General features: G+C 55.4%; 1 protein-coding gene across 3 annotated transcripts; it reads right to left on the bottom strand.

Moving 5' to 3' along the window:
- Positions 1 to 3: 3 nt before the first annotated feature.
- Positions 4 to 21,451, bottom strand: SLC12A4 (solute carrier family 12 member 4). Of its 3 annotated transcripts, none has more exons than XM_063109116.1 (24): positions 21,283 to 21,451; positions 16,392 to 16,486; positions 14,600 to 14,731; positions 10,649 to 10,795; positions 10,498 to 10,552; positions 9,478 to 9,608; positions 7,789 to 8,030; positions 7,428 to 7,642; positions 6,806 to 6,970; positions 6,628 to 6,726; positions 6,301 to 6,358; positions 5,784 to 5,958; positions 5,308 to 5,426; positions 3,779 to 3,877; positions 3,400 to 3,519; positions 3,049 to 3,153; positions 2,607 to 2,775; positions 2,113 to 2,308; positions 1,834 to 2,003; positions 1,615 to 1,746; positions 1,363 to 1,536; positions 1,045 to 1,229; positions 766 to 899; positions 4 to 581 (listed from the first exon to the last, which is right to left on the bottom strand). In XM_063109116.1, exons 1-24 carry the CDS (start codon positions 21,395 to 21,397, stop codon positions 490 to 492), a joined length of 3,324 nt encoding a protein of 1,107 aa, XP_062965186.1. In that variant the 5' UTR covers positions 21,398 to 21,451; the 3' UTR covers positions 4 to 489. The 3 variants fall into 3 exon arrangements, with proteins under 3 accessions (XP_062965186.1, XP_062965187.1, XP_062965188.1); XM_063109117.1 differs by having other exon boundaries at positions 1,429 to 1,536; XM_063109118.1 differs by lacking the exon at positions 6,628 to 6,726 and having other exon boundaries at positions 6,301 to 6,364.
- Positions 21,452 to 21,500: the final 49 nt, after the last annotated feature.

Raw genomic sequence — 21,500 nt, 5'->3', positions numbered from 1 at the left:
AGGCCCAGAAGTACACAATGTTTTATTGAAAAAAGTCAGGCCTCAGCTTGGCCAGCTCCATTTGGCTTGGCTTGGCTTGGTGGGGGTCCCTGCCCACAGTAGCCAGAGCCAGGTCTTCCTGCAGGCAAGCTGGGCCAGACCCCCTCCCCTCTTCTCTGATGATGACATCCAAACAATAAATATGCAATAAATAGTGCTCCTGGACTGGGCTGGGCTGGCTGACTTCAAACCCCATGTCAGTCCCAACCAGTCTTCTCCAGACAGGGCAGGGCCACTGGGGTGCTAGATGGTTAGCAAAGTCCCCAAACCTCCCAGGGTCCCACAGGACCTCAGATCCATCTCCATTGCTAGGCCCAGGCCTGGTTTCCAAGGAGACCTAGAAAAGCTGGGTCCAGGGCAGGGCTGGGCAAAGCAGAGCTGGCAGGTAGGTGCTGGGAGGGGGCTGTTACTATGGACACTTCTACTCCAGGCCACAAGTCTACACTTGGATCAGGAGTAGATTGTGATGACTTCACGGCCGCCACCACGCACCAATAGTACCCGCTCCAGGCCCTCAGTCAGCACCTCGAGGAACTCCATGTCTGCAGGGCATCAGGTCAAGGAGGCAGCACCAGAACCAAGGGGCAAGCAGGGTAGTTTGCCCCATAAATCAGAGCTGGGGCAACCTTGGCCATCCCCACCCAGGGGCACACAGGAAGAGGAGCTCCTGGCCTGACCTCGCATGTTGTCCACCTTCCCCTTGCTTGCCTCTCCATAAAGGGATACAGTTTTCATCACCTTCGCTGTTCTTGGGTGGGCCGGGCATGTTCAGTAGGACCAGGCGGGCATCGTGGGAGCGTGTGACAATGACCTCATTGAGCTTCACAGCAGTGTGCATGCGCCGCACATTGGATTGGTCCCTGTAGGTAATGCAGCTTATCACAGGTCACGGTGAGCCATCCTGGAGGAGGCTCTGTCCCTGGCCCACCCACACAGTTTGTGCACCCCTACCACACCTCTACCCCTAAATCCCAGTGTGGCTGGATCTGTGTTTGCTCCACTCACGGCTTAATATGCACCAGCTCCCGGAAGTTGTCAGGGGCATGGCTGGGGTCCCAGGGCTCAGTCATGTACTTGTCCCGGGTCCACGTCATCTGGATCTTATCAGCCCCTGCTGCAGACTCATCCTCCTCGTCAGAGTACAGGCTCTCCAGCCGCAGGGCCGAGTGCCGGTCCTTGACCAGTTGGGCCTGAGAACAATCAGAGGAGGTCACCTCACGGCCATGGGAAAAGGGGGCCCTGGCTGGCCTAAGGCAACCACCCTGCCTCAGGGAAATGGGCACTGGCCTGTGTGGGGCTGGGGTGTCATTTGGATGGCCCCACCTGATGTTGTTTCCAAAGGCCTGACCCTGCCACCCGCCCGAGGCCTGAACTGAGAAGGCCACTGACTTCCCGCTCCCGCTCCGTCTTGGTCAGCCTCATCTGCCGCAGCATCTGGGAGCGCTGCTCCATCATCAGTGTCCGCTCGTAGGTATATGCAGAAATGTCGCTGTTATGCTGGGGAGAGGGGAGGCTGTGAGGACCGGGCTGCATGGGGCATAGTATCCATAGGGCCAGGTTGGGCGGGAAGCTCACCATTTCCACCACCTCCACCTCTGCCTCGAGGCGTAGGTGGTACAAGAAGATGGCCAGATCCTTCTTCATCTGGATGCTGTTGTCATCCATCTGGGCCACTGTGAAAATGCGCATCCGGCACTTCCTCCAAACCTGTGGCAATGGAGCAGGTGGGTGCTTCGATCACACCCACTCCTCCTACGGCCTAGCCCTCGCGCCTGTGCCTACCGCCTGGCCCACCTTATGCTGGCGCAGCAGGAAGGGCAAAAGCATGAGCATGCCGCCGTCATGCACAATCCACCACACGTCGATGTGGCCCTCCAAGTAGCGCTCGTGGTTGCTGGGATAGAAGGCAATGTTCTTGGGCACAAGCAGGGCCAGGTGGGCGGCTGTAGTACAGCGCACAGTGTCTGGGGAGGAGGGGCACTGGTGACCACCAGCCTTCAGCCCTCTGGCCTCTGCCTCCTCACTTGACCCCTGGCCCACCTGGCCCACTCCAGACACCAGCCCCTTACACACCAATAAAAGTCTTCCAGGCACGTGGGTCCTCGCTCTGTCGCCAGCCATAGGGCCAACCCAGCACCACGGTGTTATGTCTCATGCCGCCCAGGCCGCAAGACTGGATGAGGTGGGCCAGCCCCTCACGCACCTTGCTGGCTACAACTACCTGGCAGAAGCCTTTCACTTTCTCAATCTCCATCATGTTCTTGATTGTCTGGGGGAACACACCAGCATCAGAAGGCAAGGCGACCATCTTCCCCTCTGCTGGGTTCCCTCCCAAGGCCCCTAGACTATTTTAGTACTTGGAGGTGGGGAAGGGCATGAGGGCAAGCTGCCCACCCAGAGGCCATGTTTTCAAGACAGGTACACTTCCCTTGTTCCAGCTCTCAGGTGGCAGCAGTGCTGTTTCATCTGTCTGGCCAGGCTAGCCAGGATTGGTCCCCTCCCCTGTGTGCCAGCTGCAGCCCAGACACCTCTGGCCTGACTCAGTCCCTACCCCCTGCAGCAGGCACCTGCTCAGCAGCCTGGGCCTCGCCATAGCTCTCCAAGAAGCTGCCCTGGATGACAGAACCAACGATTGTCAGGCCCTTGCCAGCCTTGAGCTGGGACGCAAAGGTGAGCAGCCGTGGGTACTTCACGTGAAGGTCCTCATCTAGCTTCAGCAGCACCAAGAGCTGAGGCCTGTGGTGGCAGATGGGGAGGCAGCCTGAGACCAGGGCCAGACGTTTCTATGGAGCCTCTCCTCTTCTTCCCTTCTCGGATCATGGGCCCCGACAAAACAGGTTTGGGTAGCATGGCTTAAACAGCTTAGCTCAACAAGTAGAGGGTGTCCCTGTCAACCCCCAGATGGGAAACCTGGACTAGGAAGGGGGTCCAGCACCTCTTGCCCCTCCACCCTCATAGCACCCCTTGAGATCCTTGAGAAGGCCCCTGCCATTCTGGGCATAAACTCACCGCCAGTTCTTGGTGTGAGGAGGCCCCTCTTCTAGCCGCAACAGCGCATAGCGAGCGGCACTCAGGGACAGGCCTCGGATCCCGTCACCCCACTCCTTCTCAGCCCTGCAGATGACACCACAAGCTGGTGAGCCCCTGATCCCACCCAGGGATTTCTGTCAACGTGAATGTGGGATGGAGGGAGATTGGGCGTGGGGCCACAGCTCCCCAATCTTGCACAAATGGTGGCTAGCAGAGGATGGCCCAGCTCCCTCCATCCCAACATACAGACCTCCCCACTTGCTCGGCCAGACACCCTCAGTGCCTGCAGTACAGGTTGTTGACAAAGGCCAGGCAGCAGCTTTCACTTACCCTTGGTACTCGATGTACTTGTAGATCATGCCTGCAATGAGCATGGCCACCAGAGCATAGTACCAGGAGGAGACAAACATGAGCGCCAGACAGAGGCTCATGCCCAGGAAAGACAGTGCCCTGGGCCAGAGAGTGGGGAGAGGGCAGAATCAGGGCAAGACTAGTAAGGCCCCTAGCCACAGCCCTGGCAGGTCTCAGGTCAGAAGCTGGGTAAGAGAAAGTGGTCAAGTCCCACAGACCCCCAATCTCCCTCCCCAAGGTGTTTCATCAGGAGCAACTACTGCCCAGGAAACTCTGACCTCATCCAGAATGGGGCTCCTAGCCTCCCCATTATCTCTTGTGTCATAGGACTTGGCTCAGGGGTCCAGCTGGCACTCACCAGTGATAGTACTTGAACCGGGGCCGCCAGTTGGGGGTCCTCAGGAGCGTCTGCACAGCACAGGCCAGGTTCACAAACAGGTAACACATCAGAAAGAACCTGCAGCACAGGAGGGTGGTGGCACAGAGTGGCCTCCTTGGCAGCGAGGTACCTGATGCCAGGGTGGGCCTGGACCAGACATTGGGACATGCCATGGCCCTGCCCTGCTTGGGTCAGCCAGGTCTTCTCAGCCTCATAACACCTACTCCCACAGCCTGAGGCAGATGGGACCACTGCAGGGAAGGTGTCCTCAGAGAAAGGTCACAAAGGAGGTGGGAAAGGCATGCAGGCTGGAGAACAGTGAGCGTAGAATAGGAAAAAGATGGAGCCAATGAAAGGTGGGGCATGCTGAGTGTCTGGAGATGGCTGCACGATATTCAGGTCTCTGGCCTAGGCAACCAGTTGGATGAGGGGCTGTTATGCATGTGGACAGGAGGAGCAGGTTGAGAGAAGATGACAAGGACCATTTCAATGTACCGAATTAGAGACACTTGAGATGCTGCGGTGAGTGTGGGAACTGGGATGTGGGCAAGGCTGGCATTGTGAGCCCTCCTGGGAAGGCAGCCAGGAATGGAGGGCCGAGGGGAGGGAGCCCCAACCTCCACCCACAGCTGGAAGAAGAGGAAGGACAGACAAGAAGGCAGGAGGACTCACAGGAGAGGGCATGCTGGGGGCAGGGTCTCCCATGAGGGGGAAATGGTCCCATTGGGGCTGCCAGCAAGAGCCACATGAAGAATTAGAGATATATCCTCTGGCTTGAGTAAGAGGGGTCACCACCCAAGATGACTGTGGCAAGGGCAGCTTCAGGTGTGCACTTATGTGAGGGCTGGGGTATGCTGGGGGGGGTACAAGAGAGCACTGACTCTGGCAGGCCTGGCTGTGGTTGGCATGGAGGCTGCTGGTGGCACAGGGACCCTGTCAGGTCTATAGGCTGAGTGTGGCAGTGAAGGGTAGGCCCTTTCTAACTGAATAAGCAAGAAGGAGTATCAGCCATAGGGCAGGATGTGTGAAGACCCCAACACAGGCAGAGGGGAACACAGCAAGCAAGCAAGCACTGCCTCTGGGACCCCCAGGAATCACCACATGCTGACCACTGCCTGTGAGGCTCTGGCACACTCATTTCCCCGGCTGATTCCAGAACTTTTAAGAGCAAATGATTTTAAAAGCAAATTGACGGGCAGTGGTGGCTTCATTAAAGTGTGAGGGACTGGGTGCTTGCCCTGTCCAGAGGCAGAGATCTGCTGGCTGCCTGCTCTGAGGTATCCCACAGAGGGGTGTGTGGCCTCTTAGTCTCTTTACAGCTTCTGCACAGGTGCCAGGCTCGCTCCTGAAGGCAGGGATAGGCTGAGCCCTGCCAGGCAACATTTCCCCACACTGCCTGGCACAACTCCCAGCTGCACCCTCAACACCAGAAGGGCCACAGGGAGGTTCTGGGGTTCAGGGAGCCTTTCCCAAGACCAGTCCCCTGCCCTGCCCAGCCCTCAGCTCACATGGACAAAATGGGGGCCACCATGTCGAGGGAGGCGATGAGGATGCCCAGCTCCGCGATGAGTGCGGTCAGGAGTAGTGCCCACGTGGGCTCACCATTTGCCTTCCCATGGCCAAATACCTGTGTGTACCAGAGAAGAAGCTGGTCCTATCACCCCCATTTCACACCTTGCCCCAGGATCCTCCTCTAGGGCTCAGGCCACACCCATGCCTATCTCTATAAGTGTCATGAGTTCCCATAACTCCACTCTCCAGGTGTCTCTGTTTTGGATGAGCCATAGACAGGATTCTGATCCAAGCAGCCAACAGCAGGGCAGGGCCTGGGCCAGGACAGCTCTCAGTAGCTCCTCACGGACTGCTGCATGGCCCTGGGGCCACTGTGGGCAGGACATGCTGCATCTGTATTCCCCATCTCTCTCCTCAGCCTGGGTGAGGAGCCAGGAGCAGCCATGCTACGGGGGAGTGCAAAAGGGCTCACCCTGAGGAAGGGGATGATGTTGTCCTTGGCAATGGCCTGCAACAGGCGTGGTGCCCCAGTGAGGCTCTGGAGGCCTGCGCCACAGGTTGAGAAGAAGGAGCCGACGACGATGACCCAGGGTGAAGGCCAGGCCAGGGTGCCCACCACCAGGTTCCTGCTGACGCCGTCACCATACCTGCAGGGATGGGCTCAGGCTGTGTTCCATGCAAGAAGCTCCAAAACACTGGGTGGGGCCGCCCATAGTAAGGGATGTCAGGGGTTAGGAAGAATGGTTATGGTGGGCAGAGCTCCAGCCCCTCAGTGGAGAAGGCTAGTCTGCCAGTCACTATCTTCCCCCTTGGTCAAACCCTGATCCTGGTGTCACCATCCTCTCCTGGAGTGCCTGACCCACCTGGTGGCCCAGACCACCACTGGCTGCCAGCAGCCTGAGGACATGTGTGAGACACGTGTTGGGGGGCTGGTGTGAGGGCAGGCAGATGCTGAACCATTGCTACAGGGAGGGGCCCAGCTCACTCACTTGTCCCGGAGTACCACACCCTCGATGCAGGCACCAAAGAGAACCACGCTGCTGAAGTCTGAGGCTGCGTCAAGGAAAGCCAGACTTCCATCACACTGCTGTCCCAGCTCACTCCCCACACAGGACCACGTGCCCTCACCCTCGCCCCAGCCAGCAGGCTCAGCTGGGACACCTAAGCCAAGGGTTTTGTGCTGGGCACATGCATGCCCCTCAAGAGAGTGCGTGTGTGCAAGGAGATAAGGTCCATGTGCATGCGTGAGTGGAGTCCTGTTCGTGGCAAGTGCCTGCAGTCCCTTCCCCACCTGTCCCAGGCCTGGGAAAGGATACACACAAGGGAGGTTGTAACGATGGCCAGAATGGTCCCTACTGGTATGGACTTCTGGGCGTCACGGAGGTCCCCAGAGCGGTTTGAGCCAGCCATGATGCCTCCAAAAACAGATGAGACTCTCTCAGGGGCTCCCTGGGATTGGGGGCAGGTCTGGGTGGGTGGACAAGGGGGGCTCACCTGTTACGGATGGGAAAAAGATGCCGACCAGCACAGTGAAGGATGTGGCGATATCAGCCACCACGTACAGGGGCAGGCTCTCCTTCAGGCCGAGGGCGTCTGTGGAGGGCAGCCCACGTTTCTCTACGACCTCACCCTTCTCCAGGTAGGTGCTCCACAGGTTCTCTGCGGGGGCAGCAGCATTACCACCACAGCCCCACATAATTCTCCACGGCAGGAATCAGCCACAGGGCTATTCTAGCTGCAGGGAAGGAGCTGCCCAAAAAAGCTGTCCACTTTTTTGACAGACAAATGTGGCTGAACCACCATCAGCCAGAGCCTACCACTGCCTACCTCCCAGACAGAAAGAAGCCCTTTATGGTTCCTGGGAACATCCCCAGGCAGTGTCAGAGGCTGGTGGCCTGCAGGAGAGGAGCTGCTGCAGGACTGGGACACTGGCCAAACAAGCTCCGCTCACCCGAAACTCAGCTGCCAGGAGCCAGGCTGAGAGGACACTGCTGGGCCGGGAAGGGAGCCAGACCTGCCCCCATTCCTGAGCTGGCCACACAAGGACAGCTCTGTGCTCTGCTCTCCCGCTCAGCCTGTGGGCTTCAGGAGCAGGAGGATGGCGGGGAGGACCCACCCTGGAGCACGCCGGCAGCTGCCCCGGGGATGCCAGGGATCTCAGTCACATTGTTGAGCAGGAAGTAGGGGTCGCAGGAGTCAGTGGTAAGGTTGGGACTGTGGCAGAAGAAACTCCATAGCTGGGTGGCCACCGTCTCGTTGTCCACCACGACTGTCTTGGCACAGATGTCAAACTGGTCCCGAGACAGGGTCCTGTTGCCCAGCATGCATACCCTGGAGGGGATGGAAGCATCAGCATCTGCTCAGCTGGAGGTCCCAGCCTGTTCCTACCCTGCAGTCTCTGGGACCCAGGGCATCAAAGGCTGTCTATTTGGGAAGAATGTCACTGCAATGCCTGAACAAATTCTCAGGTTACTTACGGAAACACGGGAGGGTCAAAAATAGACTTGATGCCCCCAGCGTAGATGGAGAGGATGGAAATGATCACACAGGCCAGGAAGAGTGAGGCAAATTTGTTCACATACTTGACACCAACAAACACCACTAGGGTCATGAAGGTCAGAAAAATGGTTCCGTACACCCGCATATTGTTCAAGGTGGCGCTTGATGTTTCATGAGCGCCTGATGGGTAAAAAATGGCAGCCGGTGGGGCAATGTAGGTCTGAAATATGACAGATAAAGAGGATTCAATCATTCTATTTTCAGAGTGAAACCTCTCACTTTGGTATTCTTTACTTTTGCAGGGGTTGGCTGGTACAGGGGTTGAAAGCTTGACCCTTCGTGTTATCAGCACCATGCTCTAACCTAACCAACTGAGCTAACTGGCCAGTCCTAGTATATATATTTTTAAGTGTATCTGAAAGAGACCAGTCACAAAAAACCACCTATTGTATGATTCCATTTATATACAATGTTCAGAATAGGCAAATCCATAGAGACAGAAAGCAGATTAGTGGTTGACTAGGGCTGGGGGGAATGGAGAGTGACAGATAATGGGGTTTTTTGGCGGGTGATGAAAATGTTCTAAAATCAATTGTGGTGATGGTTGCACAACTCTGTGAATATACCAAAAACCATTGAATTGTACACTTTCAATGGGCAGTGAATTGTATGGTATGTGAATTGTATCTTAATAAACCTGTTATTTAAAAATAAACAAACAAAAAAGGATTCAGACACAGGTGCCAATCTGAATAGCTGAATAGCCGAAGTGGAACAGCTGGAGCAACAAAATAAATAATGATAGTACTGGATTACAACCTAGAGAATAAAATAAATATCTAGAAGTCCAGGCTGATATAATTACATGATTGAATAAATAAATAAATGGGAGAAGGAACAAATTTTCCTTGCAGAAGAATTCCAAATAAATGCAGAAGGAATATGAGAAATAAAAAGCACAGAAAAGAGTAAAAAATCAGAAGATCCAGGTGCAAGGTCCATGCTGCAGGTAGAGGACCTGGAGATGGAAATAGCCAGGCAGTCCCTCTAAATATCTCCTACTCTCTGGGTCCCAGGGGTGGGCACCTGTTACCCTGTGCTCCCCACAGCCTCTCCACCTCTTCTCCCACTGGCTGGGGCAGTTCATTGAGGAACGGGAAGCTGAGTCTGAGTGAGCACCCATGGTGCTCACCGACCTCCACACAGGGCCCCATTGCTGCTCACCCTGACTTAGGGACAAGGAGAAGCTGGATCTGAAGGGCTCTGGCACAGAGCTTTGGGGGAGACAGAGCTGGCCAGAGCCCACACAAGCCCAGAAGGCAGTCTCGGTGGCATTGGTACAGTCTCTGTACCAAGATCTGTTACTGAGCTAAATGCAGCCATTCACAGACCACCTGCCATGGCTGAAATGGTGCCCAGGTAGATGGAACATCTGAAGCCAAGGTGAGGGCATCCAGGCCCCTTCCCTGCCTAGCCCAAGCCAGCACAAAGGTAAAAGGGAGACTGGCTTGAGCAAAGATCTTCCTCTCTTGAGGAGGCCTCCCACATTATAATCCCCAGACCCTGGCCAGAGGTGAGCGGAGCATAAACAACCTAGGCCTTCTGCTTAGAGTCCAAAGGGACTGTTTGGACATGACGGGAGTTGGCCAGGGCTCAGCCTGACTCACCAGCAAGATCTCAATGGCCCCCAGGATGTACATGGCCGCTGCAAATGTTGTTCCCAGGTAGAAGCACAGGCCCACAGCGCCTCCAAATTCTGGACCCAGTGAACGGGAGATCATGAAATAGGAGCCCCCAGCTACAGCAGAGAAAGCGTATACAGGTGAGAGTTGGTTCTCTTTCAAGGGAGTCTCCCCCCATGACAAGCCGTCACAACCACCAGAGGAACAAGGGCTGCTTCTCATGTTTAAGAATGAGCAGAAGGGCTGGAGACTTGCCCAAGGCTGCATGGTTAGTAAGTGGCCAGGCTGGGCTTGGACCCCATTCCCATCTGACTGTAATGCCTAGCACAGGCCAGTGAAATGACTACTTTGCTGCAGCAGCTTTGGGGCCACAGCAGTGGCTGAGCAGCCCACTGTCCTCCAGCTGACTCCTCAGTCCGCACAGCCTCCTCTGGCTGCGTGTGTCCTATCTCAGCACACCTCACCCCTCCTGAAGCCTGTGCCTTTGTTAGTCAGACCCCTCTAGACCAGAGCAAGGACTGTGTCTTGTCCAGATTTTGGGGGGGGCCCAGCGAGGTGCAGGGGACAAGAGTGATCCCATGTTGCTGGTTGTATCTGCTGCTCATAAAACTTCTCTGATGAAAATTTGGGAACAGGGATCAAGAATCTTAAAAAAAGGTCAATCCCTTTCATGCTGTAATCCCATATCTAGGACCCTCTCCTAAGGGAACTGCCACAGGTGTGAACAGAGAATCATGATCAAGGCTGTTCATGACAATAAGGTTTACAATAGTGAAAAAGTAGAACACACTGGTAGAAAAATATATTAGGTTATTACCTACAATGGAGAATAAAACACAACAGTCTCAAACTCTGTCAAGTGGTGGCTCTGTCCTGGAGTCAGGGACTTAGGACCCCACCAGAGAAGTGCTTGGGGGCTAGGGGTGGTAATGGGGGTTCCCAGACAGGTCAAGGCAAATTCTGGGCCCTGTTCCCCTTGCCAAGCCTGGGGTGGCGCTCACCCACCTGGAACCACGCCGTTGGTGGCGATGGCGCTCATGGAGATGGCCGTCAGTAGGGTCTGTGGGAAGGAGGGTCTGGGTGAGCAGCTCAGCTGGCTGGGCTCCATGGGGCAGCCACGGCCCATGCCCAGTCCTGCCCCCACTGAGATACTCACACAACAGCAGCAGATAAGCACGATGAGGAGGGCCTGTAGCACACCAGCCGTGCCCACCATCCAGGTCAGTCGTAGGAAGAGGATAACCCCAAAGATATTCTGCAGGCAGGGCAGGTACACCCCCATAAGGGTGCCCATGCTGGGCGCCTATGTGGGCAGGAGGGGAGGGGGTGCACATGGCATCAGAGGAGCCCACGTGCACCATGGAGGGCCAGCCTTAGTCACCCAGCACCTCCTCCACCCCCAGTGGGATCCTGGGGAGTATGAGACTGGCTTGGCCTGAAGGGACAGGGACAAGGTTCTTACCTAATGATTCTACTACCCACTGTGGGCAACACTCTCAGACGATGAGACCCCCACCCCTACCCCGCAGGGCTGGACAGAAATAGCCAGAGACAATCATGGTTCTCCGCTAAGTGCAGTCCAGAACATGCCAACAAAATCACAACCAGCTGGACAGGGTGGGGGTCGGGTCTGTGCAACTTCAAGGTATCAGCTACCTTCTCTCCTAGGCCAACCACACAAGGGCCAGATTTCACAAACAGGTGAGGGTGACAGCTAGGATTGTCTCTATTCACTTTCATGTAGGAAGACAGTTCAGACTGGGAAGCTGTAAAACCTGATTCTTTTTAAAACCCCATGTGTGAGCTTTTGAAACTTAATTCCCCCTCAACATACTGTCTCCTTCCCTTTCTCTCTTCTTTTAAACTTCTGGAAAGAGGGGTCTGTCTCAAATCCCCACCTTCTCACCCAGCAGACCCCAAGTTACTCAAGTCAGAGTCTAAGAAGCTGTCTCTGGCCCTCCCTCTCTCCAACACCCCCACTCCCCAGCTCTGACTCCAGCCCAGGTGACACCAAGTCCTGCCCAGTCTGCCTCCTTGCTGCCCTGAGATCAGTCTGCCTTGTCCCAGCCTTAGTCCCTTGACCTTAGGGCAACGCATTTGGGGTATCTAGGTGGTGCCCTCCTGTGCCTGTCAACCTCTCCATACTCCAGCCCACTCTGCTGCCAGAGCAGTTCTCTGAAAACCAAATCCAATTTCATCAGCTATGCTGAAAACCCTCTGTGTTATTCTGTAATCCAGTGCGTAGTCCAGAATTGGCTTGGGCCACCAGACATGCCCCATCACCTCCCTTGTCAGTTCTAGCCCCTGACCATATGGGTCCCTTGGATTCTCTGAATGTGGGCATGTGCTGGGCTCTGCCTAGGAGGGTCAGACCTGCCTCAAAACCTGCCGAACTCTTTAGTGAAATCTTCAGGAGGTTTAACTATTACCTCTCCTAGAAAGTTTCCCCAGGTTGCCTTAAATGGGGCTGGTACTCCCTCTTGCATCCCCTCAGCATCTGATGGCCCCTTGTTACAGTGCTCACTACAGGTCATGGTAACTGACTGTTTACTCCTATGTCTTATGACCATAATGGGGTAGACTTGGCTTGTTTACTGGTTTATCATCAGCAGGCCCTGCCAGGCACCCAAAAGTGCTCCTGAACCCAGTGCATGGTGTCTTAGAAGTCCCAGGACATTTTGTTGGGAAAATTCTGGAGAGAGAGTAGAGACTCAGGATTTAGGGCAGGTGAGGATGGACTAATGTGTATATCCGGAGAGGATTTCTCAGCTACATAAGGGCAGAGTAAGGGCCAGCCAGGAGGCCAGGGCAGAGGCTGAGAGCACAGAAGCAGCACTGGCATCTTAAAGAACTGATTCTCCCATGAGTGCAGCCCAGGGCAGGGGGCCCTGAGTGCTTCCCCTCGAACCCCAGCAAATCTTCCTGCTGCCCTGAAGGGTCCAGGTCTGGGGCAGGATCTGTGTGCACTTTAAAGGACCTCAGAAGGGCCTGGGAAAGAATAAATGGTTCTTCAAACTGTCAGGTGACAGATACAACTCATCTGGGCTCTGTTTGAGCCCTTCTCAAAAGATCTCACCCACTGGATAGTGGCAGCAAGGACTCCCAGTCCCCCGCTATCCTAAGCTGAGTCACTCTAAGAAAAGGGCGGTATGGGAAAGGACAGGGCCGGAAATGCTTTCTGCATCCCCAAATAACCCTTGGCAGCCTCAGAAGGTCACCAGGCCGGAGCTGAAGTACTTGCCAGGGAGAGGCTGCCTTTGGGTCTTGGCATGGTCTGTTTGGAGGCCCACCCTTGCTGCTTCAAGCAAGCCTTCCTTTTCTGAGGCCCCTGCTCAGAACTGCCATGTGGGGGCCGCCCTGTGGCTTGCTTGGGACAGCATGCTGCTGATAACACCAAGTCAAGGGTTAAGATCCCCTTACCGGTCATCTTAAAAAACAAACAAACAAACAAACAAAAAACACTGCCATGTGTGAGGACCACAACTCAGAGGCCCAAACTCCCTAGCTTCCTACTGACTCCTTGTAGACTTGACCAGGCTCCTCCTTCCTCCATGCTCAGCCACCCTCTCACATCCTTACCCTGTGGCCTTGGTAGTTAAGCCAAGGCTGGATACCAGCATCCTCACTGGCTCCCCATTAGGCCAAGGGACCATGGACCTTCACCATCCCAGGATTTCTTCCTACACTCCTGTTGAGATGCGCACTAGCCTTTCTTAGAGGCCCAGCCACCAGCTCCCTGGTTTGGCCTGAAGGGACAGGGACAAGGCTCTTATCTAAGGATCCTACCACCCTCTTTGGGGAATACTTTCAGAAGCTGAGACTCTATGACTCTCCTACTCTCACGCCCCACTGGGCTGTATAGGGATATCCAGAGACAGTCAGGGTTCTCCGCTATATGCAGTACAGAACATGCCAGGAAAATCACAACCAGCTGGACAGGGTGGGGGTTGGGTCTGTGCAACCTCAAAGTATCAGTTACCCTCTCTGAAGTGTGGGCTGGTTTGCCTCCCAGAAGGGCAAGGCGAGGGGTGTGCTTCAGCTTGGTCTACACTATCTTCTGGGCCCACCCCAGCAAGGGCCAAATCTCACAGCAGGTCTGAGGCTGGAGATCCAGCTTATCCCAACCAGGAGCTCCTTCTGCTTTTGCTGACCTCTAAGAAAAACACTACAGCCAATGCCAGACCCAGCTCCTTCCAAAATACAGCTGTTTCCCAAACCTCAGGGAGTCAGTACGTAGAGAGGGAGAGTCCTGTGCCTCCAAACCGAATATGTAGAAAAAATCCTCAGCCCTCAGTTAAACTGAGCCCCATCACACAGCTAAGCAAAGATGTGGAAGTTATCCTGAAGAGAGAGGTGGGCTGAAGGACCAGAGGCCTGGACAGAGACCAGGCGATGGAACCAAGAGAGGGACAGGGACACCCAATGAGACAGTGTCAGGCTCCCATCACACATACATGTCCCCCTATCCTGGCACTCAAGGAGTCCACGGGCTGTTGGAGGGGTCTGCCAGCGGAGCCTTGGCCAACACAGTGAAGGGCAGGAGGGTTTGTCACTTGCTCTAGGTTGTAGAGCCTCCAAGGGACAACCAGGTTCCTGGCTCCAAAGGCAACACCCTTCTCCACCCTAATGCAAAGCCAGAGATCTGGCATTCTTCCTAGTTACGTATCTCATGGTAAATCCACAAATCTGTCTCCTGGCAGTTACACACTGATTTCAGCTATCTGAGTCACCTTAGGCAGGTAATTTAATGCCCCTGATACTCAGCTTCTTCATCTGAAAAATGGGGATGATAAAAGCACAGCTTTGTTGTGAGGCTGACATGTGAGAACCCAGGACCATTGCTTAGCATGGTGCCTCACACACAGTGAAGGCTGAGTAAAGGCAACTGTCACTCTGTCATTTCAGAGAGCCTCCCTGGTCCTCTGCTCCTCTGAGGAGCTCCTCATTAGCCCATCTCTTGAAGTCTCCTTGAGCCCATCCTCTGTGCTCACCACATCTGGCACCCACTTCCCCTGAGTGCTCACCACCAAGTTGGAAAATGGCCAATTCCATGGCAGTATGTCCACCTTCCCAGATGTTGCCCCTCTGCCGCCCCTGACCAGCTCACCTTGGCTGCTCTCCGGTGGGAGCCCTCTCCACTCTCAGCCTCTTCATGCTCCTTGGCGCCCTGGGTGAGGTTGGTGTAGCTGACGAGTTTGCCCAGAAGAGATGACACCTTTGGGCGGATGTCCAGTTCTTCCTGCAAACAGAGCCACAGGGCAAGATGGCAATGAGCCAGGCCAGCACCAGGCTAATTGTATGTAGCCAGAAGCCTGTCTCCTGGCCCCACACCAAGCCCTGAGGCAGGCCTGGGCCTGATCCCAGCTCTTGCCCGGGGAAGCCCAAGCCAGCCAACTAGGCAGGTGTGGGCGCCACACCCCAGAAAACGACACTCAAAGGCCCAGCTGAGCAGCTGCTTCTCTCTGCCCCACCTTGGCTGCTGTCACTGCCAGCCCATTTGTGAAAATCACCTACCTTAGAGGGGAGAGGGCGGGGTAGGGCAGGACACGGCTGGCAGGCAGGCAAATGACACATTTCATCCTGCTAGCTATGACTAGGCCTCCAGGACTCAGATCCACCCCCAACTCCCACAAAAAAAGCCACCCTAGTCACCTCGGGGAACCAAAGAAAGCAAAAGAGTGATATCTGGGACAAGTGAAGTCTCTCCTGTATGCCCAAACCCTAATCTTCCTGGATGGTCTTCCTCCAGAGTCCAGTCCCTACAAGTAACCCACCTTAATTGCCAAGGGAGGATCCTGGCCCCCCAGCTCATCCTCAGGTGGGGCCAAGGCCCTTACTGCAGAACCTTGCTGTTTTCCCAAGTCAGGAGTCATTCCGGGGCTCAGGCTCCCCAATCTCCACCAGGGTCTAGGCTTTCCCTGCCCCTGCAGGCTTCTCAGCACCTCACTCCACCTGCCCCTTGCCCACATTTAGCCTTTCCCTGTCTGTCAGCTCTCTTCTGCCCCTACACACAGGGCGAAGTTGGTTTGGAGTGAAGAGTGAAGATGTAGGCCCTTTGGGGCATGTGGAGATTGAGGAGCCTACATAATTCAGTCAAGAGTGGTTGAACGTGGGCCGGCCCATTGCTCACTCGGGAGAGTGGTGCTGATAATACCAAGGCCACAGGTTCAGATCCCATATAGGGATGGCCGGTTAGCTCACTGGGTGAGTGTGGTGCTGACAACACCAAGGCAAGGGTTGAGATCCCCTTACCGGTCATCTTCTTAGAAAAAAAAAAAAGAAGAGTAGTTGAATGTGTGGGTCAGAGTTTAGGAGCCTAAACCATGTCTTAAATTCAAATCTCACTTCTCAGCCTAAGTCTGAAAAGGACAGAATTCAAGTTCAGAGGCACGAATTTGGGAATCTTTCCAGAGAGGTGTCCACTGTGGCTGCAGATGTGGAGAGAGGGGGCAGATCCAGTGGGAGGAACCAGGCCTCAGTGAACTGAGGGGGACAGTTGGAAGAGCCAAACAGGAAGGACAAAGAAGAGTCCCCAGAAAAGAGAAAAACCATGTACTGGGAGAAGTCCTAGAAATGGAGGGAACAGAGGAAATCCTGAGGGGGTGGTCACCTTGCTGAGGGGCTGCAAGGAAGGCAAAGGTGAATAGCCCTGGAGACGGCAATGGGAGTGGGGTTGTGAGTGGCCTCTGGGAAAGCAGTTTCAGTTCAAAGAGCCAAGGGAACTGCAGCCTGGCTTCCAAGGGAGCAAAGCAGACTAGGGGAGACAGGAGGAAGAGCCGAGACATGGGAGGCACAACCGTCTAGGCTGCCTACTTAGCTGAAGCTTGGGTCCTGACAGGCCCCTGCCTGCCCACCTCCCTGCCACACCCGTGGCCCAGAATGGCTCCTCAGCTACCTACCTCAAACAGTGCCAGGTTCCTGTCATAGTAGTCACTTCCTCTGGAAGCCTCCAGGGGGCAAAGGAAAGGGCTGCTCTCTCTGTGGTTGCCATGTCCTGTGGAGAGAAAGGGACAGTTGGGTGCTGCATCCTGATCTAACCGCCTGTGCCCGTCCCCAGTCAGCTATCAAACATCATCTCTGTGGAGCACTTTGGAGGCTGCAGTGTTACCAGGCTGGGATTTGGTTTTCACCATCACACCCTGCCAATCTCCTTAGAAGGGAGATAACTAGGGAGAAGCCAGTGACCAAAACCCAGCGCATCATTCCCTATAGCAGAGGACACCTGGGTGAGGTCTCCAGCGCACCAGCACGAGTACGTGTGAACACCGAGGGGCGGAGCCTGCTGGGGGGCGTGGCCCGGTCCCGGCCCTCCCTCAGACCTCCCCCAACTCCCACTTTCGCGGGCCATCTGGAGTACCCGGTGTGCAGGGCGCCAAGGGATCCGTGTCCTCAAGGGCCGCCAGGGTACTGTCTTCCATATAGATAAAGTCACGCAGAGCGCCTTCGGCCGCCATGTGGTCTGCCAGCTACCCCAGAACCGCGCCGGGGAATCATGGAGGGCAGCGCGGGGCATGCTGGGAGGCGAGACAGGCCGAGACCTGAGAGGTTGCGCGAGGAACCATCTAGGGTCACTTGCAAAAGTTAGGCCGGGTGGGTGTTGGACTGAGTAGGGACGAACGAAGAATGGGAGCGGGGACTGCCGGCAGAGGCCGCGCGTGTACCTCTTTGCCCCTAGATCTCCGCTACGTGCCCTAGACCAGGTGCAAGTGGACTTCAGCTTGCACCCACCCTCCAGGCCGGTGACACAGTGTCTCAGCTCCGATCAAACCTCGCAGAATGCTTCTTTTTCATAAGCCTACCTCAACTCCCAAGGCTTGACTGCTTTTTTCTGGCTACCCATCATTCACACTCTTCCCTGTTTTAAAACTTTTGTCCCTTGTGGGTCTCGGTAGATGCCATTCCCAGCTTTCCACCAAGCCGGCGGAAGATGCCAGGTACTCCTTTTTAGATGCTTCCACATTCCCCCCCCCCCCCCCCGCCCCGCCTGGCAGCTGAGGCACTGGCTCAAGGCCTCACAGCAAAGGGGAAGCAGATATCTTGGTTCAAAGAAGCCACTTTGGTGTTGGATGGCAGCAGTGTGCAGATTTGAGAGTAGAAGGTCTGGCATGGCGTCCGGTGTTGGAGATGGCAACAGAAGTATCATCACCAATCCAGACTAGTGGTGTGATTGGGCCACATACTGGCCATGACCACCAACCTTTTCTGTTGAAGACAATTCATTTCTCTTGTATGCAGCTGAGAATGCTGACGGATACCTCCTCCTCTATCTGATACATCCTCATGCTATTAGCGTGAGGTTTAACTTGCCTGTCTGAGCCAACAACCACTCAGCGGGTGCTGCACTGTGGATTCTTCATTACCCAAGGAGACTGACAGGTCAAGTGTGCCCATGACAATTTCCAGGGCAAAGTCAGAACTCCTTCCCACAGCATGTGAAAGCAGTACATGTGCCTCACCCAGAAAGCTGGACTAGCTAAGTACTTGAGCCAAGCAGCTCAGTCCCACCTTTGCTGATTCCATGTAGGTGGGTGGACAAAGGCAGCCAGAAGTCAAGTCAGCCCACTGAGTCATGTGGTCACGTAGCTGCTCAGACACCCTATGGCATTTGTTGTGCCGTTGATGCTTGTTCAGGATCAGGATAAGGAGTCTGAAGAAAAATCTGAAAACCCTTTCATTGATGGCCCTTCAGTGAGAAGCCTCTGAAAATTACTCCTGGATTTTTGTGACAAAAGTGTCTCTCCCCTGAATAAATCTTTTTATTTATGCTTCATTTTGTCAGAAAATGGCAGCTATAAGGCTCATCTTACTTCCTTTCTTCCTTGACTGCCAGGAATCTCCAAGCTAAACTTACTCCCTCGATGCAGTCACCACTGGTCTCATCTCAGAGTCCTTGCTCCCTTCCTCTGCATGGTTTTTTTTGGGGGGGGGGGTGCAGCTGGCCATATGCACAGTTTTTTATCTTCCCGAGAGTAACAATCCTTTGGGGAGGAGCTTTTGTTGCATATTTCTTCTGATGCTTTTGTGAAAGTAGGCCTGCCCCACCGTTGTTGCCTTGTCTCTCTGAGGAGACTGCACTAATATCCAGAAAATGTAGAGCTGAGCACACAGCAGCCCCTCAAAAATGCCTGTGAATGGTCCCCCAAGATCCAGTTGGTCACTTGTCCCTCCAGCTATTGCTCCAGGGTGGCTCAGATCCCTTTTAAGAGTTGCCTTTAGTCCTCACTGCAACATTCTAGTAGATATCATTTACCTCTTTTAGGGACAAGGAGAGTAAGGCTGAGAGAGGTTCAGAGTCAAGATCAGTGAGGAGGGCCAGACCTGGATTCCAAGGTCCCTCAGAGCCAGGTGGGGGCTGAACTGCAGGTCTCTGTTTCTATTCCAGACCCTGGCCCAGCCTGGGTACACCCCAGGGTGCAGCATGATCCTTTAACATCGAGAAGTGTCTAGGATATGCCATTTGGCCAGGGTATGCATACCCATGCCTCTGTGTATTCAGATAGCTGGCAATCTGGCTTGGATTCCTGGTACTTGCCCTGTGTGACTGAGGGAAACCTGCTAATCCTCCCTGTGCTGCCTTGGTTTCCTCTTCTATGAAGTACAGACAATAACACCCACTCCTGCAAATCTCCAGATGCATCAGAAAAGCAACAGTCTGGTGCCAGACACCCAGCAGGCACTCCTTGGAGTTCCCCAAAGCTTCGTTTAGGGACAGCTCCCATAGGACTGTGGGAATGTGTGTGTGGGGGGGTGTCTATGCAGTGGCTGGATGTCTGTATTGCCCTAAGCTTCAGGCTGCCCGTTCAGGCCTCAGATATTCCAAAAATTCCAGGGCAGGTCTGGGCATGCCTGTCAGGCCAAAGCTGCTCATACACTACCTGAGACCCCCAGTGAACCTGAGCATGGCCTGGGGGCTGCCGGTGAGGTACACAGGTGTATTCCCACAAGCAACTGTGAATGCACCAGTAGCAGGTGGGGATACAGGTGACCCTCCTGATCACTGTGCACACAGTCATCTCCTGAGGTGCCCTTCCAGGACCTCCCCACACTCTGCCCACAGGTTGAGGTGGGCTAGATAAGCAGGCCCATCTACACCCCTTGGAGCAGAGGTATGGGCCTTGAGCTGGGGAGCCCCAGGATATGGACCTGCGGCTCACTGTTTTTGTGCCTTCTGACCCTTTACAATCCCCATCAGGAAGTATCACAATCACTCACCAGGGTGCAGGGTGTCCCCCATCCTGCAGACACAGCCAAGGTCTGGGTGAAAAGGAGTAAGAGGAGGAGTAGAAAGGGGGGTAGTGGGAGGAGCTGGCTTAGCCTGAAGGGATCTGGCAGGACACAGCCAATGTGGCTCCAGGTCCCTCCAGTTACCCTGCGAGGGGCCAGAGGCTGGGCTCTGGTCCAAGCTGATCCTAGCAATGCAGCCCAGGCCAGCCTCTGGGGAGAGAGATCCTCCCAGGACTAGGGGAGGAGGGATACTGGCTCCTGCTTGGACCACTTGAATGAGGCTAGGGGCAGACAAGGGCATGGGGAGAAAGGAGGAGGGAGGGCACCCACATTGCTGTGAAGCCTGTAAAATGTCCATGGTGTCCAGCAGCCCATGCCACCTCCACACATAGCAGACAGGTGATTACACACACATAGCTATCACTCACCAAACACCTCAGTCATGTCATCATCACAGACAGATCAGAGGTCAAGATTACATCACCTGACAAATGTCAATAACTCACGTTTCCTACTTATCTCCATCATGGTCACAGACATCACAAACATTTGTCCTCGGTCATATCACCATCCTTATCACTGACAACCCTGCAAGCAACAGTGGCCATGAGAATGCCCTGACCTGACCCTGCCTTCACCCTGTGGTACCCTCAGCTACACGCTTGCACTCATGCATAGCTGCTACATATAAGGACACATGCTCTCAGCGGTGTTCCACTCTAAGAGTGGTCCTTGTCAAGGACAGCCCCAGGGGGCTCCTGGGGTAGGAGATAGAAAAAGGGACAGACACCTGGGAGGAGGGAGGAGGGGCTCACTTCCAGGCCCAGCCCTAACAGCTAGGTAGAGTTAAGGCCCTGTAATCTCACACCTGGTATGAATCCCCCGAGGCAAGTTACAGAACCGCTCCACGCCTCTCTTCTCTCCTTCCTAAATGCTAGTAACTGTATCTATCCTATGCGGGAATTTGGGAGGATTACACGAGTTAATTCACATAGAATGCCTAGACAAGCCCTACACCGGGGTCAACACGAGCGCACTCCCGGCAGTTACCCATAGACCCCCTAAGCAGGTACACCCTTCTCTCTTACCGGGCCAGAGTGCGGGGGCGTGCAGGGGGAGGGAGGGCAATTTCAGGGTCAGGGACGCTGAATCCCAAATGGGGAACCGAAGTGAGAAGAGGATGGGGGCGGTTCACAGAAGGTGAAGGGGCAGGAGTCGGGGCTTCGGCTGAGCTCCTAGCTGGGAAGGGCCGGAGAAGTGGGCTTGGCTCAATCCCGGAGCCCGGCGGCCCGGCTGGCTGGCCTCCCTAGGCGGCCACGTCTGCAGCCCCCGCCCGCGGCCCGCAGGGGAGGAGCCGGGGTGGGGAGCGCGGCCCGGTCGCGGGCACCCGGGGCTAGGGAAAATCGTGTTTACGCGCGCGGAACGGGTAGTCGGTGGCGGCGGCGCAGATGAAGAAATGTTGAGGCAGCATCGACGTGTGCGCGCAAGGTCCGGATGTGCGTGCGGGCGCGGGCCCCGTGGCCGGCCCCCCTGCCCCACCAAGGCTCCCTCCGGGCGCGCCCTCACCGTCCGAGTCCTCTCGCTCGGCGCGCTCCCCGTAGTCCACCCAACTGAGCCCCTCGAGGTTGTCATAGTCGCCGCGCCGCGGCCCGTCCACCGGCACCACGGTGAAGTGAGGCATCGCGCGCGCTCCGGCCCGCCGCGCCCGCCGCCCAGGCCGCCTGCCGGCTGTCCCCGGCGCCCCGGGCCGGCACGCCCCGCCCGCTCGCATTCCTCCCCGCTGC

This window comes from Cynocephalus volans, chromosome 10 (genome assembly GCF_027409185.1).
Source record: "Cynocephalus volans isolate mCynVol1 chromosome 10, mCynVol1.pri, whole genome shotgun sequence".
In the NCBI taxonomy this organism is placed as follows: domain Eukaryota; kingdom Metazoa; phylum Chordata; class Mammalia; order Dermoptera; family Cynocephalidae; genus Cynocephalus; species Cynocephalus volans.
This window is presented reverse-complemented; position numbering and strand designations above follow the sequence as displayed.

What these genes read in the sequence shown, in the direction of transcription:
- SLC12A4 (XM_063109116.1), bottom strand. Translation starts at nt 21,397, where the DNA reads ATGCCTCACTTCACCGTGGTGCCGGTGGACGGGCCGCGGCGCGGCGAC. An exon ending in CCCACCGGAGAGCAGCCAAG is followed by an intron (nt 10,796 to 14,599) that starts GTGAGCTGGTCA and finishes CTGCCCACATAG; the next exon opens with GCGCCCAGCATGGGCACCCT. An exon ending in AGCTGCCGGCGTGCTCCAGG is followed by an intron (nt 6,971 to 7,427) that starts GTGGGTCCTCCC and finishes CTGCCCCCGCAG; the next exon opens with AGAACCTGTGGAGCACCTAC.